This window comes from Caenorhabditis elegans, chromosome III (assembly GCF_000002985.6).
Source record: "Caenorhabditis elegans chromosome III".
In the NCBI taxonomy this organism is placed as follows: Eukaryota; Metazoa; Nematoda; class Chromadorea; order Rhabditida; family Rhabditidae; genus Caenorhabditis; species Caenorhabditis elegans.
In genome coordinates, this window is record NC_003281.10 from 10,919,029 (window position 1) to 10,936,175 (window position 17,147).

Here is a 17,147-nt window from a genome sequence, read left to right on the forward strand (position 1 = left end):
TTTTGAAAAAAAGGTTATGGGAATCCCAAGAAACTTCAAAACTCTGATTTCGCAAAATTGAATTTCTATTAGAACGGTGAGATCATACATACCAGGGGTGTGCGGCAAATTTGCCGAATTTGCCGTTTGCCGAGCTCGGCAAATTTCAAAAAAGTAGATTTGCCGAATTTGCCAAGCTCGGCAAATTTCGAAATTTGCCGCACACGTCAAAAATTTGACAGTACAATTTTGACTAAAACTATTGATTTTTTAGCCAAAAATTTAGTAAAATGATACAAAATTGAGCTATTTTGATGCTTAAACAGACATTCTACGCGGAACTTATTCAGAAACCAGATGTGTGTTAAGAATTCAGTAGTTTTGGTGCTCCAAAAAATATAAAAAAATATCAAATTTTTCCGAGTTTGTTAAGCACGGCGAATTTGCCGAATTTGCCGAATTTGCCGTGCTCGGCAAATATTGAAAAAAGAGATTTGCCGAATTTGCCGAGCTCGGCAAAAGTGGCCTAGAAAATTCAAGTTAGGCCACCTGTCAATTTGAATGTTGAATTTTTATGTTGAAAATACTTACATAAGTTTTTTCATCCGTTTCACCTAGCTAAGCACATGGCCTAGAAAAATCAAAATTAGGCCACCGTAAAAGAGAAAATAATTTGTATATTAATATGAAACATTGAATGAGCTAAGGGGCTCCAGTTGCTTTGTGGCCTAAAAAATTTGAACCCTCGGCCACCTCCGTGAAATTTTCGAAAATTTTCATTTTGAATTTCATCGTAACGGCCGGGAACTTTAGCTTGATCACGTGGCCTAGAATACTGAAGTTTTTTGAGAACCGTTATTGGGGAACTTTCACGCAGGTACCTCGTGGGTATTAGGAAACATGGTCTAGAAAAAAAATTAGACTGTCTGCAAAATAATTTTAATCATTGTGTAATATTCTTCATTGTAAGGGCCCTAGAACCTTTACTTGGTTACGTGGCCTGGAAAACTCAAAAATTCGGCCACTAATTGGTTTTTTGAAGTTTTACTTGAAAAAAAAAATGACCTGATGTTTTTGAAAAGCAATACATTTTCTCTTAATATTAAATTTCCAAAAAAATGCCAAATCTGCCGTATTTTAAATTTCAAACGTCATGGAAAAAGATTATTATCTAAAGTCTCTTTCTATTCCAGCACTCCTTCCCCTCTTCTATTGGCCGCCCTTCTCATCTGAGCGTGGGGCGTGGCCAAATCCACCGTAGTCACCGAGAGGTTGAGCCCCGCCCAGCGCCTTATTCTATTGTTTCCTTTATCTTTGAGTTTTAGTACTCAAGTTCTTTTATTTGAAAAAAAAACTATCAAAAATTTTAAAAATTAGCATGCAATCATTTGATATTGAGTCCCTTATTGGGGTTAATAAGGTGAGATTTTTTTGTTTTGTATTTTGTTTTGAGAACCATGTTTTTTACTTTTGTAGAACTGTTATTTAATGTCTGTAAACTTCTTGTTGTCAAAGATCCATTAAAATTAAAGTTTCTAAATTTTTGTAGTTTTTTAGGGATTTTTTCAACTTTTTTGATAACTGTAATAGGTAGAAATAAAAAATTATATAATTTCATGCAATAAAATTTAATGAAAAATTATTAATCTAATCATAAAAGTTTAGAAGATTTATGTTGCTAAAATTTTATTTGATAACTGTAAAAGTTTCATTCAGTTTCACAATTTTCAAGATTATCGGGCGTTTGAAGCTTAAAAGATAATTTTTTTAAAGTGTTTAAAAGTGGTTATAACTTGGTTTGTAATAATGCAAGCAAAAAATTTTCAACAAACAATTTGTTCATTATGTTTTAAGCTATAATTTGTTAGTTGTCAACTTTTTGATAACTGCATTAGTTGCAGAGTTATGGACAATTTAATTAGGTTGCATAATCAAAAAGTGTCATATTGCATAATCTCAGCTATAATGCATAGTTGCATAGTTATTTGAATTATTGAAACATTTAAATTCTAATTTTTTAAAATCTGTTTTGCTAGAAGTTTTTAAATTATTCTTTAAACTATTTTCTTTTTTATTAATACTTTGAAATTTTGATTTAAGAAATACAGAAAAAAAAATTAAAATCGTTTTTTGAAAAGTTGAAATTACCGAAAATTATCTATTTTGACAGCCAAACTTCAGTTATTTCTAGTATTCAAATTAATTCCAATTGTAGTTGAAAAATAATTATGTCTAGTAAAACAATGTCGATTTTATTTTCAGATCAAAAACTGTTTACATAAAAAAAGTTGTTTTTACCTCTTTTAATCTAGAAAAATTTGAAAAAATATATCATTGAAACTTTTTCGACACCCTAAAGTCTTTTAGCCGAACTCTGAAGACCCCCGGACAGCTCCAGGATGATGCAACTCTTAGTTTCTAAGTAAAGCCTCCCTGACACCCCAAAACTGTTATGGCCTAGTTTTGGGTCCCTAGGCCACGTTGAGCATAAAATCTACTTTAGCCCCATCACCTAGGACACACCCCCCCCCCCCATCCGAACACATAAAACATCTCGTAATTCGAATTCTCATTTCCAGGTCCCATCACTTGTGGAGATGGTCGCCGCATCTCGAGCTTCCTCATTTTCCCCTCCATTTGAGCAGCAGCATCATGACCCGATGGGTGTGGTGGCCGCAGCGGCAGCAGCAGCAGCCGCCGGACGTCATCATCCGTATGGTAAGAAAAATGGGTGTGTGTGTGCCCGAGATGAGAAGGGACATAATTATTCAAGAATACTTCTTCCCCTAGCTTCATCTCCTCGCTGAACACTAATTTAGTCCCGTATTTGGGTGGGGGTGACAAATTGAGGGAGATTGATTGAGGTGGAGGGGGGTGAGCGGATGGATGAGGTTGACACGAGCAAATGGACAATGAGCACCTATTATGACACGTGGGAGTAGTGGAGCGGGTAGGCAGTGGCCGAGTTTTTTCTAGGCCACGGGCTAGAACCAACGCGTGAAAGATTACAGTTACCTCCGAGAAGTGACTGAGGTTGCCTTTTTTAGGCCAAAAGTATAAACAAATTTCCACATTCTAACTTTGATAGTTTTTACAGTTTGGTTTTTTTTAAATTCAAATTCCCCGCCAAAAATTTCTCCGCCAAAGTTTCTACTCTGAAAATTTGAATTTTCCCGTCACAACTTTTACTGAGTGAGATCTTTTGAAATCCCCGCCAATGCTTTTTCAACAAAGCTGTACTAGCTTCCCTTTTCTTGATGGCCTAGAAAACTCAACCACGGCCATGAACTTTCAAAGGGCTAATATAGTTCCATGTGCTCCTCCCTGAAAGTTCTCTTTGTGGCCTAGAAAATACAATTTCAATAGGCTTCATATCTCCTAGAACATGGCGTGGCCGAATTTTTGCTTTCCAGGCCAGACTTTTTCCTAGGCCACGCAGCTCCCTGTCATCATAAACGATGTGTAAATGTTGCGGTTTCGACACAATCACTGAGTGTGAATGAGGATTGTTTGGTGTCGGCTATTATATCGTAAATGTTCTCTCTTTTTGTTTTACACCTGCCCCCCCCCCCCTCTCGGGGTACTGTAGACGCGTCGTTTAGTGGTCAATTATCTATGTTAGTGTTGCGAATGGGTTATATGATCACTGATAGACACACTGGGAAACATGCTCTGATGTGCTTAACCTCTTCCCCCTCTCCCCCGAAGTCAATCGCCCTAATGTTGCCATGTGTCATGTAATTGGTGTTGCGTGTCGAATCAGTTCATAGACACCCTTAGTCGTAAAAAGGGGAGTGAACCAATTATTTAATTAGGACACAATGTTCCGGCCGGGCAGGTACACGGGTGAAAGTGGGAAGGGTACATCTGGCCTAGGGATTGCAAGCTCGGCCAGGCTTATGTCATGTGGGCTTTTAGACTAGCTAGTCTTTTGGTCAGGAGACAACTATACCGCTGATAAGTATAGGAAGCCGGGAGTTTCTGCTTTGCCTAATCAACCTAATCTAACTACATCTATAGGGCCCAAAGCACCATCATATACTAATAGCATAGAATTCTCAAACCCGGCCAAGTTCCGTTATGGTGTCCACAACACTCTTAGTTCCACATGACCAAGAAAGCTCAATCTGAGCCATTTTCCTTTAGATCGGCATATTGTAAGCTTGACCTGGTCACCTAGAAACTTCTAATTCTGCCACCACTTTTTAGAACTGTCCAGATCACCCTTCCTTACACATGGCCTAGAATTCACAAACCCCTCCTTCCCCTCAAAATCTGAAGGGTTAACAACAGTCTTCCCTAACGGTCTAGAACCTTTTGAATGGGCCATATTCCTTCGAGGGATCCACAACACCCTATCCATAACCTAGAATCACCTGGATACTCCAGTCATATGAGCGATCCACAAAAGTATACTCCTTCACCTTCTCATGGCCTAGAATTCCAAAACTCGGCCATCCATCTCCTCTCATAATCCCTCTCACTAGGATAATGGGTGGAAATTATGTTTTTCATCAAGAAATGCATGTATTAATTCCGCATCGCCGGGATGCTAATAATGAAAAACAAGAAGAGTCAATTTGTGCCGTTTATTGATGAATTTTAAAGCACTTTTAATTATTTAATTCTGTATGACGAAAAACATAATTTGCTCCGTGTTTTTGTCGTCGGGAAGCTGTTGATGAAATGCTGATTTATAATAATTTCAGATAACCGAGACGACGGTCAAATGCGGAGGTATCGAACGGCTTTTTCACGAGAACAGATTGGGAGGCTTGAGAGGGAATTCGCAAAGGAAAACTATGTTAGCAGGAAGACACGTGGCGAGTTGGCGGCAGAGTTGAATCTTCCAGAAGGTACAATTAAGGTAAGTTGAAAATAGAGAAAAATTGGATGAAAATTCCTAGAGTATTAAATGGCTCTAGGCTACATCATAGCTCTTTGGGCGACCTATAATATTTCAGACCAAGTCACTACAGACGGTTTTAGCTATTACTGACAAGTCTAGGCCACCACTAAGAATTCCAGGCTACCACGATCTCTTTAGGCCATCACTGAGGATTCTTTGTAATCAGAGTTGATTGTAGGCCAATTTTAAAATTTCTAGATCATCAAAAAGCCATCGCTAAGGATTCTAGACAACTATTGAGAATTCTAGGCTACCACTGAAGATTCTAGGCCACGGCTGAAGCTTTAAAACTAGAACTAAGTTTTCTAGGTCATCAGTAAGGATTCTAGGCCACTATTAAAATTCTAAGACTACGTTAAGCTTTCTAGAGCACAATTGAGAATTCTAGGCCACTCACATGTTTGAACACATTTTGGACGTTCGTATCTCTGAAAATATCATAGCTATCAAAAAATTATCAACTACCAAATTATTCAAAATTCAATTTTCTACATTTTATCAGTTAAAAACATTTTTATAGCTACAAAACTGACAAAGTTAGAAGCAGATTTCCGCATCATAATAGGCTACCGTACCCCCGTCCCCCTGCCGCCGTCATCGTCAAATCCAAATCATTTCCCATGACATACACGCGGGACCCGCTGCTTCTTCTGCATATCAATCTCCCTTGAAAAATGAAAAAGCTGAGAGGACAGGAGAAAACGGAGGGCCTATGAGTGATTTCGGAGTATCGCGCCTTTTATTCCCACTGGCATACTTTTAGAACTTCGTAGCCTCTTCAACTAGTTACAATATGATTTTCGGGGGAATTAGTATAGAAGGAGAAGGGTTAGAAATTTATGAGTTAGGCTTCGGCTTAGGCTTGGGCTTAGGCTTAGGCTTAGGTTTAGACTTAGGCTTAGGCTTAGGCTAAGGCTTAGGCTTAGTCTTAGTCTAAGGCTTAGGCTTAGGCTCAGCCTTAGTCTTAGACTTGGAGCTAACGCTCCCCCACTGACGCTATTTAGGGTTATTAGGCTTAGGGTTAGGCTTATTCTGGGCGGGGGAAGAGATGAAAGGAAATCCTAGAAAATTACATGGCCTAGTTTTTTCCAGTGTCCTAGAAATAAAATTGTTGGCCTAGAATTTTCTGAGATGACCTAGCGTTTTTCAAAATAATCTAAAACTTCCTAAGATTATCCAGGAAACTTTAAAAACTCAGAAAATCTCCAGATGTCTTAGAAATTGTTCAGATGGCCTAGGAAATTTTCTGGTGGCCTAGGAACTATAATTTATGAACTAGAAAATTAAACGGTGGTCGAGGAACCTTTGACATAACCCAGGAATTTTTCTCGATGCATTTCCGACATGACTCAAAATTTTGAATTTTTGTGAACTTTCCAAAAAATTTTTAGGTAGCCTAGTAAACTTACTGATGGCCTAGAAAACTCTCATTTGCCCTACTTCAAATAAACTTGTGGAAAGTGGCCAAGTGGCCATTACTCGCAAGTGACTCTCGATTTTAGTCGAATTTTCTGAAATATTTCTTGCAGGTATGGTTCCAAAATCGTCGAATGAAAGATAAACGGCAACGAGTCGGTGGTCTCGCGTGGCCCTTTCCTCCACAAATGGCTGCCTACATGTTAAACCCATTTGCATATGAAATGTGGATGAAAACAGCTGCCGCCTCACAATTCGGAGCCACGGGTCCCGGAAATGGAGCTTATGGGAATAATGGATCAAGGTGAGTTGGAAGATTGGCAATATTGAAGTTTCTTCACAATTTTTGGAAATGTTTGGAATCGGAACTTTTTTTTTCGTAAAAACCAAAATAAAATTGTGAAAAAATTTTAGCTAAATAAATTATTTAAGGTTTTTTTTTCAAATTTTTCCAAATATTTTTCAGCACATCTCCATCAGCAGCTGGATCTCTTCCATTCCTTCCACCATTAGGTTTTCCATCATTTTTATCACAAAATTCAACAAAATCTCCATCTTCTCCACATTCAGACGATTCCTCAAAATCGAAGAATACCTCAAGTGATGATGATGAATCAAAACCTGTAAATTTTTCAAATAGCCCTTCCTCAAGTTCTCCCTCGCCTTATTCTACAGATTAATTCACTATTTTTTGGAAAAAAAAATCGGCAAAAAAAGGGGAAAAATGGACAAAATTAGCCAGGTGGCCTAAAAAATGTTCATGGTGGCCTAGGAAATTCTAAAGCGACCTAGAAATTTCTAAAGTGGTCAAGAAAACTCAACGGTGGCCTAGGAGATTCTAAAGTGGCCTAGAAAATTCTAAGATGACCTGAAAATTACATAGCTGGCCTAGAAATCGCTCTGACTAAAATTAGGCTTTTTCAATAGCCAAAAACACTTTTCGTGGCCTAAAAACCTCAATTTTTGCCTATTATCTGCCAATTTTTTTTTGTTAAATTTCCACAAAATTTGTATTTTCTTCGCTTTTTTGTCTCATTTTACAAACAATCTCTGACACACTGACGGTGAAATGTTCTTTTACATTCTTTTTTTTCTCCATTTTATTGAATAGATGTTTTATTTGCTTCCCAATCTTTTTGTTCATATTGCACTGAATAAATGATTTTTTCCGTGGCCTAGAAAACGCCTTGAAAGTTTCTAATTATTCCAATTCACAAAAAATAAAAATTTAATGACGTGATTAACAATTTTATTTCTCGTTTCCGAGGTTAGATTCCTATCAATTTGCCACAACAAAAAAAAAATTTGCCACAAGAAAAATTGTGAAAAAACTATTTTATCGGAAAACAATTCATTTAGAATTTTTCTATTTTTGCCTGAACAATAGAACTCACTAATATCATCATCGCATCAAATGTCATCAAATTCTACGTAAGTTGGGGAGTTTTGAGGGGCAAATGTGGCAGCCGACATTTTGCTGGAATCCTGTGAAGTGTCGGCTGCTCTGCCTTTCAATTAGTACTGCTATAACTGGCAGGCGCCAGGTAGGCACAAGGAAATAAATGCAGTGAAATTTTATGTAAGCTTGAGGAAGGCACGAAGGTGGGCATGAGCTAGGTAGTTAGCCGGGGTTCGCCGGTCTGTGAATTTAAAATCGGATGCCCGGTTTCCCGCCCTCAATGCTTCAAAGCAGCCGACGTCTCATTGGTTATTTTGACACAAAATATGTCGGCTGTTGCGAAACAGCGAAGTCCCGCAAGATGTCGGCTAACAATTAAATGTTTTCAGTCCCCCAGTCGAAAAAGAAGCCTATTACCATGGACTGCTGACCCGAGAAGATGTCTTCCAGCTCCTTGAGAAAAACGGTGACTACGTGGTCAGAATTTAGGAGCCGAAGCCCGGCGAGCCCCGCTCCTATATTCTAAGTGTCATGTTCAACAACAAACTCGATGAACTTAGTTCGGTGAAACATTTTATCATCAACGTCGCTCAGGGCAAATATTTTGTGAACAACAATGTGTCCTTCAACACGATTCAACAAATGCTCAGTCACTACGAGAAGTCACAGATGGAGGTTCACGACGCGTGCAAGATTGTGCGTGCCGTGCGCAAACAATTCTGGGAGCTGGAACATGATAACATTTTGATTAAGAAGAAATTGGGCGAAGGTGCTTTTGGAGAGGTTTCCGCAGGAATTTTGAAGTTTAAGAAGGGTGGGAAGCTGGTGCCGGTTGCTGTCAAGCAGGTTGGTTTTGACCAGGAGGGCATAAACAATCCAAACTTTTTCAGGCGAAACTCGACAAAATGTGAAAAGAACAAATCAAGGATTTCATGCTGGAAGCCCGGACCATGAGAAAACTCGGCCACCAACACGTCGTGAGATACTACGGAGTCGCTGTGCTGCAGGAGCCGATTTATCTGGTGATGGAGCTCGCATCGGATGGTGCTTTGGACGCGTATTTGAAAAAGAATGAGCTTCTGCCGATCGACAAGCGAAATGAAATGCTTCTTCAAGCGGCATGGGGCCTTGAGTATATTCATGCAAAGCCCATGCTCCATCGGGATATTGCCGCGCGAAATTGCCTCTACGGAGACGGGAAGGTTAAAATCTCGGATTTCGGCTTAACCCGTGATGGAACAATTTACCAAATTAAACCAAACACGAAAGCTCCTATCCGATGGCTGGCAGTTGAAGCCATGAAATCCATGGTACGTATCCCCTCATGAGCCCATATAAGATCTATTGTTATTTCAGGTTTACTCCCAAAAGTCCGACGTCTGGGCTTACGGGATTCTTTGCTGGGAGATCTTCAACAACGCAGCCGAGACGTATCCGGGTTTGACTACCGCCGAGGTTGCTCAGCAGGTACCGGATGGGTACCGAATGCCTCCACATCCGTTGGCCCCGCCAGAGATTCAAACGTTGATGACGGTGAGTGTATGGTTAAATCCAAAAAAAACCCCATTAGCAATAGGACCAAATAAAAGTTTATACATAAGTAAGTTAGACTTATTTTAAAGACCCTGAGAGCTTATATGGTGCATCGAGGGGTACATTACAGAGGTGGGCGGCAAACGATTTTTTTCCGGCAAATAAGCAAATCCTCAAATTGCCGGACATGAAAATTTCCGGCGAACGGCAAATCGGCAGTTTGTCGGAATTGGAAATATTCGGCAAGTTGGCAAACCGGCAGAGTGCCAAATTCCAAATTGCCGCCCATCCAGGTAGAATATACTCATACCCCATAAGATCCAATAGGATCTATTTGGTTCATATATCTAAATACTATAGGACCCATACCCCACCAACCACCCCCATAACTATTTTTCCTCAGAGATGCTGTGCGGAGAATTCCAACGATCGTCCAACAATGGCGGAAATCGCACAAATCTTGCAACGCGTCACTGGTCAGCCGCGTCCAAACTTTTTGGCAATCGCCAAGAAGGAAGCTGAAGAGGTATACTAGTACCTATTAAACTGTTTGGTAATTATTTTTTTCAGCTTCTCCTCATGAATTCCGGAATTACAAAGACTACTGTACGGCGTAAGAAGTCCGCGGTTCCAAAGGGATTGTGAACTTTTGAATTGAATCGAGAATAAACTATTTCTTTCAATATCATCTATTAATGCACTCGATAGCCAAGAAATCATTTTGGTGGCCTAGGAGACCTTGAAGTTACTTTTACTTTACTTAGGCCACAGATTCTCGAAAAGTCCTGAAAATCTCTGACGTGGTTTTGAATATCTCATGGTGGTGGGAAAGTGATTTAATTGTGACTTGAGTTTTGTTTAGGTGGCCTAGAAACCCAAATTTTACTAATAAATCTTCCATTTCATAAGATATTTTCCCATATCAAAATTGCCATAATTCAGTGGTGAATGTCATGGAAAAAGATATCAGAGAACTGAAAATTTATCGCTGTTTTTTTGGAAATATCGGAAGACGATGAAATAAAAGAGCAATTGACAGATGGTCGCTGCTGCCGGGCTCCCCAAGTTATCGAGATTTATCTAAATTTTTTGCAGAATTTTTTTAGGAAAGTGATGGTGGAGGGGAGAGTTTTTAGAAATTACATGAAAGTTGCCGAAGATTATAAATTCGTACACTTGTATACAGGCAATTTGAATTTCCCGCTAAAAATGTTCTCAAAAATATGAACTTCAGTCAAAAAAATTGCTGAAAATAGGAGCGTGTTTCAGCGCGCAATACGCAATTCAGGTGCACCTAAAACTGTTTTTCAAAATTGGAGAAAAACTTAGAAATACATTTAAAAAATTACAGTCAACACAATATTCTGGCATTTCGAAAAAAAAAGCTGCCAAATTTTCCAAATTCACAGGCAGGCAGGCAGGCGTGTTAACGCTTACATGGAAGCCCTACAAAAACAATGAATTTTCTTTGCGACTATAGTATACTGTAATTAATTAAATGCTCTTCTCTTAAAAAAACGAACTATAAGTAAGCTAAACTCTAATTGCTTTTAGTTATAAAACACTCCTTATTTCTCAATTTATGACTGAGACTCTCTCCTTCTTCTCCAATTTGAGGTACAAGACAAAATTGATGATGGCTCATAAAGTGTATGTATACTACTTCGATATGCTCCACCGATCTCCTCCTCATTTCATGATTAGTGTCTGTGTGTCTGTGTCCTTGGACACCATTTAGAGCAGCAGTAGGAGCAGCAGATGATGATAGATGACTACGCGGGAAACAACAGGCGTCTTAACTCTCAAGTACTGTGATTTGCATAAAAGTTCGCCGGGCAGCAGCAATGAATTATGTGTTGTGCGGGGGCAGAGGGTTTATGAAATTTATAAAACACATATGCTACATGTTGAGGGGGTTTTGCCACGTGGCAGGGCGGGAAACCAAGAAATTTGAACTTCTTCGACAAAAAATCTCCTCTTGAATCAAACCTGTTTTTTAATGCGAAAAAAAAACGAAAAAAAACCAGTCTTATTACAGGAACACGAAATTCTGAGAATGCGTATTGCACAAAATATCTCGTAGCGAAAACTACAGTAATTTCTTTAAATGACTACTGTAGAGCTTGTGTCGAATTACGGGCTCGATTTTTGAATAGTGACTTTAGAATTGTTTTCTCTTTTTTTTTGATTGATTTTATTATTTCATCTACATATAAATAAATTCTATTAATTCATTTCGAAAATGGAGACCTTAAATCGAAACTACAGTAGTCTTTAAATAATTACTGTAGTTTTTGCTGCGAGATATTTTGCGCGTCAAATGTTGCGCAATAATACGCATTCTCAGAATTTTGTGTTCCCGTAATAAGTATTTGAGTAAAATTAAATGAACATAAAATTTAAGAGCATGACATTTCATGAAAAAGGGTTTTTTTCACGAAAACTAATGGGGAAAACATTTTCAGAGTGAAACAAGCATAATTGATTGACTCCGAGCTCGGATCCGAGGTTATTGCATTTGCATTTCACACTTTTTCGATGGAAAATATTTTTTTTTCGAATATTGATGCAGATTTCCAGATTTTCGCTGAAAATTCATTTTCCATTTCGGTTTCAGGTCACTTTTTGCACGCGGTTCTTGAATTTTAACTCATTTTTCCACGAGAATTTCATTTTTTAAACAATAATCATTGATTTCTTGAACTTTTGCCGCGCGGCCAGCATCGCTTCGTATCGTGTAATTCCCCTCAAAAATCACGACAAACAAATGTTCAGTGTGGGTTCGCAACGGAGCGCACATGCTGACACCTCCCTTTTTCGTCTTTTTCCATCGGCGCCGCAGCATTTATCGACCCGTTTTTGTGCAGTTTCTTGTTTTTAATGCATTTTTTGTTTCAAAATTTTGAAAATAATTATTTTAAAACAATATAGTTGTCTTTGCAGCATGGCTTCGTGTAATCTGACAGCGTCAAACGTTGCGATCGGCGCCTGCGTCGAAATCGAGACGACGAATGGCTTGAGCGCCCGGGGAGTGGTAATTTCGTTCGACACGACTCGCAAGGTAAGAGAATTATCGATTTATTGAATTATTTATTAACCAAAAGCCAAAGTTTCAGGTTTTGGTTCTCGACACCAAGGAAATGGCGATTAACAAGCCAATGATTCGCATTTTCAACTCGGAGCACTTGAAAAATGTGAGTTTTTTCTGGCAAAAATCGGTACTTTGATATTAATAATTAATATTAATTTCAGATAAAAGTGTTAAGTGAAGCTCTCGAGGAAAGCGAGAAATTCGCGCGCGCCAAAACCGAGCAATTCGCCCAGAACAATCCGGTAAACGGTACACGGACCACCGAACGGCTCGACAAAACTCTCGGCGAGCTCACACCGAATCTAATGAAATCACCAGCAATATCGATTCGTGGACAACAAGCCTATCTGCAATTGAAGCGCACAATTCCGGATACATGTTGGTGTGGCGAGGATATCCGTGTGCTCGGGCTCGTGTTGGTTCACAAGCCCTACGAGGTGTCCGACGTGACAAAAGATGCAAAAGCGACAGGATTCGATGAATCGCGTGCCGAAAGTGCCGTACTTCAAGTTCAGAAAATTCTCTCAAAACCAATGACCGAGTATACGGCACGTGCTCCGCTTGATTTCACTATTGGAGCTATTGTGGCCAACTAGTTATCGATTTTTTCCCATTTTTGTATATTTTTTGTCCTAAGGCTGATGGGTTTAAAGAAAAGAGTGGGGAAAATCAAGAAAATCTCTATTTAAACCCATAAAAAGTAACATTTCGAGAATTTAAACTCGAAAATTAATTAATTCTGTGAAAATCGACAAAATTCCGTTTTGAATCGATTTTATTCAGGATTTTTTTAAAATTTAATCTTCAAACTTGAATTAACTGAATTTGAAGCCGATTTAAAAAAAAATCTCGAATTCTTCTATTGAAAATTTCAACGATTTTTAATAATTAAAATTCAAAAAAAAAATCTGATTAAAAAAAAACTTCGTGAAAATCTATTTAATTCTGAAAAATTCGATATTTTTCTTCATTTTTTCTGTGATTCCCGATAATTTCCAATCGTCTTCGAGAAAATGTAATTTTAATCGATTTAATCGACTTAAAAAATTTTCAAAACAAGAAAAAAATCAAGAAAACGTCGTTTTTCAACAAATTAGGTCGAAAATGTTGTATTTTCTCCGTTTTTAATTCAAAAAAAAAATCGATTTTCTTGCTATTTCCCCCTAAAAATCGATTTTTCGAATAAAAATTCATCAGCCGCGGGTCTCGTTTTTCAGGTATCTCTGTCCCTTTCAATATATATATATATATTTTCTCTTCCAAATCAACCAATTCTTCATTGCATTTGAACCTTTTCTCAGCATTTTTCTCCTTTTTTTTTTTTAGTTTTTTTAAATTTGAAATTGCCCCCCGTCCTCAATTATTTATTAAATTCCGCCCTAAAATATAATATATATTTAATTTTTTTCGTAGTTTTTTCTGTTTTTTCTGTGAAAGAATGGGTTAAATTACCATTTTATATCTTTTTTAAATCATTATTTTCTAAAATTGCTCGTTAAAAATTCTGAAATGGCAGTTTGAAAGCATTAAAAATCGATTTTTAAGCTAATTTTCGATTTCTGTGAATTTTTATTTCAAAAAAATCTGAATTTACGAATTTTTGAGCTATTTTTCACATTTTTGCATTCGAAAAAACACGAAAAATTGCCCAAATATTACAGGAATTCCAAAAAAAAAATTAAATAAAGAAATACCGGTTATTTGCTAAATTTAAATTTATTTTTAAAAATAAAAATTGATTTTTTTAAAGAAAAACTGGTTTAGAGAATCTGGTTTAGAGAGCTTTTTCAATAAAAAAATTATTATAAATTTTTTCAACAAAAAAAATTAATTTTAAAGCCGATTTGTTTGAAATTTCAATTTAAAAAAGTGATTTTTAAGCTATTTTTAACATTTTTGCAATCAAAATATCCTAAAAATCGCTGATTTTCACTAAAATACGGAAATGTTCTGCATTTCAGCAGAATTTTCCTTAAATTCCGAGTAAAAGTTGAAAATTTGTGGTTTTTCATATTTTTTCTAATGCAAAAATGTGGAAAATAGCTCAAAAATTCGTAAATTCACATTTTTTTAAACAAAAATTCACAAAAATTAGCTTAAAAATCGATTTTTCATGTTTTCTAAACAAAAACTAAATTTACGATAAAACTGATATTTCAGAATTTTTAAAGAGCTATTTTAGAACAATAAATACAAAATTTCAACTGAATTTTCCTAAAATTCAGTTGAAATTTGGTTGAAAATCTGTGATTTTTCAATTCTCAAAAACTTTCAGCTCGAGTTCTGAAATGTCAGACACTGATGATATTCCACAACTGTCCGCCGACACCCTGGCGGCTCTTTCCATGTTTCAAGCTGAGCAACAGGAGAAAATCGAGCAACTTCAGTCGGGAATCATCGAGAAAATCGATGAAGACTGGCAGTTGAGCCAGTTTTGGTACGATGATGAGACATCGCGGAAACTTGTCGCTGAAGGTGTCGCCGCAGCGTTGGAAGGATCCGAAGCAAGGCCTGCAAGGATCGGATGTGTCTCTTCGCCCACACTCGTCAAGTTTTTCCATGAAACTGAGGTGCATCAGATGAAATTTTGATAGAAAATATGGGTTTTATTGGAAAATTGAAATGAAAATTGCATTTTTTAAATCTTAAAATTTAGATTTCGCTGGCTTTTTGGAATTTTCGAATTTTCAGCCAATTTTTCCTTTAAAAGTCATTCAAAAATTGCAATAAAACCATTTAAAAACTTATTTTTCTTTTTTTTTCAGAAAAAAAACTAGAAAAAAATCTATACTTTGAGCCAATTTTCGGTTTGTAAATAGTAAAGAAAATCCAGTAAAATCTCCTTCAATACCTCAAAAATTGATTTAAAAAATCTTGAATAACATGAAAAACTAGCTCAAAATACACATAAATAGGTTTAAAATCGTTGTTTTCGGCTCAAAAATGCACAAAAATTACTAGAAATTGACATTTCTGCAAAAATTCACATAAAATATTGCAAAATTTGAAAAAAAAAGTTTTATGTCAAAATCAACTTGAAATACACTTTTATAACGAAAAATTAACATTTTTACATGTAAAAAGTCAATTTTCGAATTTTCAGGAATACAAAACCGGTCAAATTCAACTGACACTTTTCGAGTTCGACGACCGTTTCGGCTTGAAATTTCCAACGGAATTCGTCCACTACGACTACAAACATCCGACAGATCTTCCAGCTGAACTTCTCGCAAAATTCGATGTAATTATAGCTGATCCACCGTTTTTGGCAGCCGAATGTCTCATCAAAACGGCCCATTCAATTCGATTACTCGGAAAATCTGATGTGAAGGTTTTGCTGTGTACTGGAGCTATTATGGAGGACTATGTTAGTGCGAATTTGAGGAAAAATGCACAAAATGATTTTTCAAAAATGTCTCAAAAATCTGATAAATTCCCACATTTTCAGAAAATTTCCGATTGCAAAAATGTAGAAAAAAAGCTCTAAAATGACTTTTTTGAAATAAAAATTCACAAAAATTAGCCTTTAACTGATTTTTTCGAAAATTGGCTTTAAAATCGTAACAATTTTTCAAAAAACTCAATTTAAAGTTAGCAAATAACTGGTATTTTAGCATTTTTCACACCTTTTCGAATACAAAAATAATTTTAGGTCTTCTTTTTTTCCCAAAAAAACGCATTATAGAAGAGAGAAAATATGAAAAATGGCGGGTCTAATGTCCTTCTGATCGAAACTGAGCGACTGGAACCGTTGAATTTATTAAAAAAAGATAATTGTGGTATAAATACTACGGTAACACAAAATTCTGAGAATACGTATTGCACAACATATTTGACGCGGAAAATATAACTATATCTCGTAGCGAAAACTACTGTAATTCTTTAAATGACTACTGTAGCGCTTGTGTCGATTTACGAGCTTGATTTATAATAAATGATTCGTAAATCGAGCCCGTAAATCGACACAAGCGCTACAGTAGTCATTTAATGGATTACTGTACTTTTCGTTACGAGATATAGTTATATTTTGCGCGTCAAATATGTTGCGCAGTACGAATTATCAGAATTTCGTGTTCCCGTAATATGTAGTTTTGGAAAATGAAAATTTACTTTTTTTTTTCGAATTCTCATGATTTTTTCTAGAAAAAAATTTCCATTAAAAAATATCCTAAGCAATGTAATTTTTTCTAGGCTTATTACTTTATAGAATTTAAACATTTTTTTAACTTTTTATCGTACAAAAATTCTGAAATTTAATATGTTTTTTTTTAAATGAATGTGAATTTTTTCGAGAATTTGTTTTTTTATTAGGATAAATTTTCAAATTTTGAGCTAAAAAATCTGTATCTTATGTATTTTTAAATTTTTAAATAACAAAGAAAAATAATAATCAGAAATCTTTAAAATTTAAAAGTTTATTGAAAAAACATCTAATTAGACCGCCCTTTTCACCGGATTATTGTTGCTTTCTTCTTATTTTTGCCCCAGATAATCCCTTCATATGTATTTTTCCTTATTATTATTATTATTTTCCAGGCATCACGGCTCATGGCAATGCACCGAACGAGTTTTGAGCCACGGCATGCTAACAATCTTGCAAACGATTTCTCGTGTTTTGCCAACTATCAAACGTTGACTTTTTGTTGATTTTCTCGACAATTTTGCATTTTTCCCGGGTTTTGTTATTAATTTGTTGATTTTTTTGCTAATTTTGAGCGGAAAAGCGTGTTTTATTGTTGTTTTTTCAAATTAAAAGACATTTAAAAAAAATTTTATTTCTTTTATTTTTCCAATCAATTTTTGTGTCTCGAAGCCACAGA

General features: G+C 36.4%; 3 protein-coding genes and 1 pseudogene across 6 annotated transcripts; all 4 read left to right on the top strand.

Annotated features, from left to right (window-relative positions):
* The first annotated feature begins 1,315 nt into the window (after positions 1–1,315).
* vab-7 (Homeobox protein vab-7) lies at positions 1,316–7,013 on the top strand. Its single transcript, NM_067000.6, has 5 exons — positions 1,316–1,399; positions 2,559–2,697; positions 4,689–4,846; positions 6,418–6,608; positions 6,771–7,013. The coding sequence occupies exons 1-5, from the start codon at positions 1,358–1,360 to the stop codon at positions 6,982–6,984; spliced, it is 744 nt and encodes a 247-aa protein (NP_499401.1). The 5' UTR covers positions 1,316–1,357; the 3' UTR covers positions 6,985–7,013.
* Positions 7,014–8,064: 1,051 nt separating this feature from the next.
* Positions 8,065–9,881, top strand: M142.3 (annotated as a pseudogene). Its single transcript has 6 exons — positions 8,065–8,066; positions 8,093–8,549; positions 8,594–9,013; positions 9,060–9,236; positions 9,640–9,762; positions 9,807–9,881. Coding segments are annotated over exons 1-6 (1,254 nt in total).
* Positions 9,882–12,172: 2,291 nt separating this feature from the next.
* On the top strand, positions 12,173–13,733 carry M142.5 (AD domain-containing protein). Of its 2 annotated transcripts, none has more exons than NM_001372657.3 (3): positions 12,173–12,297; positions 12,347–12,430; positions 12,489–13,733. In NM_001372657.3, the coding sequence occupies exons 1-3, from the start codon at positions 12,181–12,183 to the stop codon at positions 12,921–12,923; spliced, it is 636 nt and encodes a 211-aa protein (NP_001360483.1). In that variant the 5' UTR covers positions 12,173–12,180; the 3' UTR covers positions 12,924–13,733. The 2 variants fall into 2 exon arrangements, with proteins under 2 accessions (NP_001360483.1, NP_499402.2); NM_067001.7 differs by having other exon boundaries at positions 12,180–12,297; positions 12,353–12,430; positions 12,489–13,731.
* An 869-nt stretch (positions 13,734–14,602) lies between these two features.
* Positions 14,603–17,101, top strand: M142.8 (Protein-lysine N-methyltransferase M142.8; the record flags this gene model as incomplete). Of its 2 annotated transcripts, NM_001268162.4 has the most annotated exons (3): positions 14,603–14,897; positions 15,431–15,694; positions 16,864–17,101. In NM_001268162.4, 3 exons carry the CDS (start codon positions 14,616–14,618, stop codon positions 16,972–16,974), a joined length of 657 nt encoding a protein of 218 aa, NP_001255091.1. The 2 variants fall into 2 exon arrangements, with proteins under 2 accessions (NP_001255091.1, NP_001255092.1); NM_001268163.3 differs by lacking the exons at positions 14,603–14,897; positions 15,431–15,694 and having other exon boundaries at positions 16,876–16,974.
* Between the last annotated feature and the right edge of the window lie 46 nt (positions 17,102–17,147).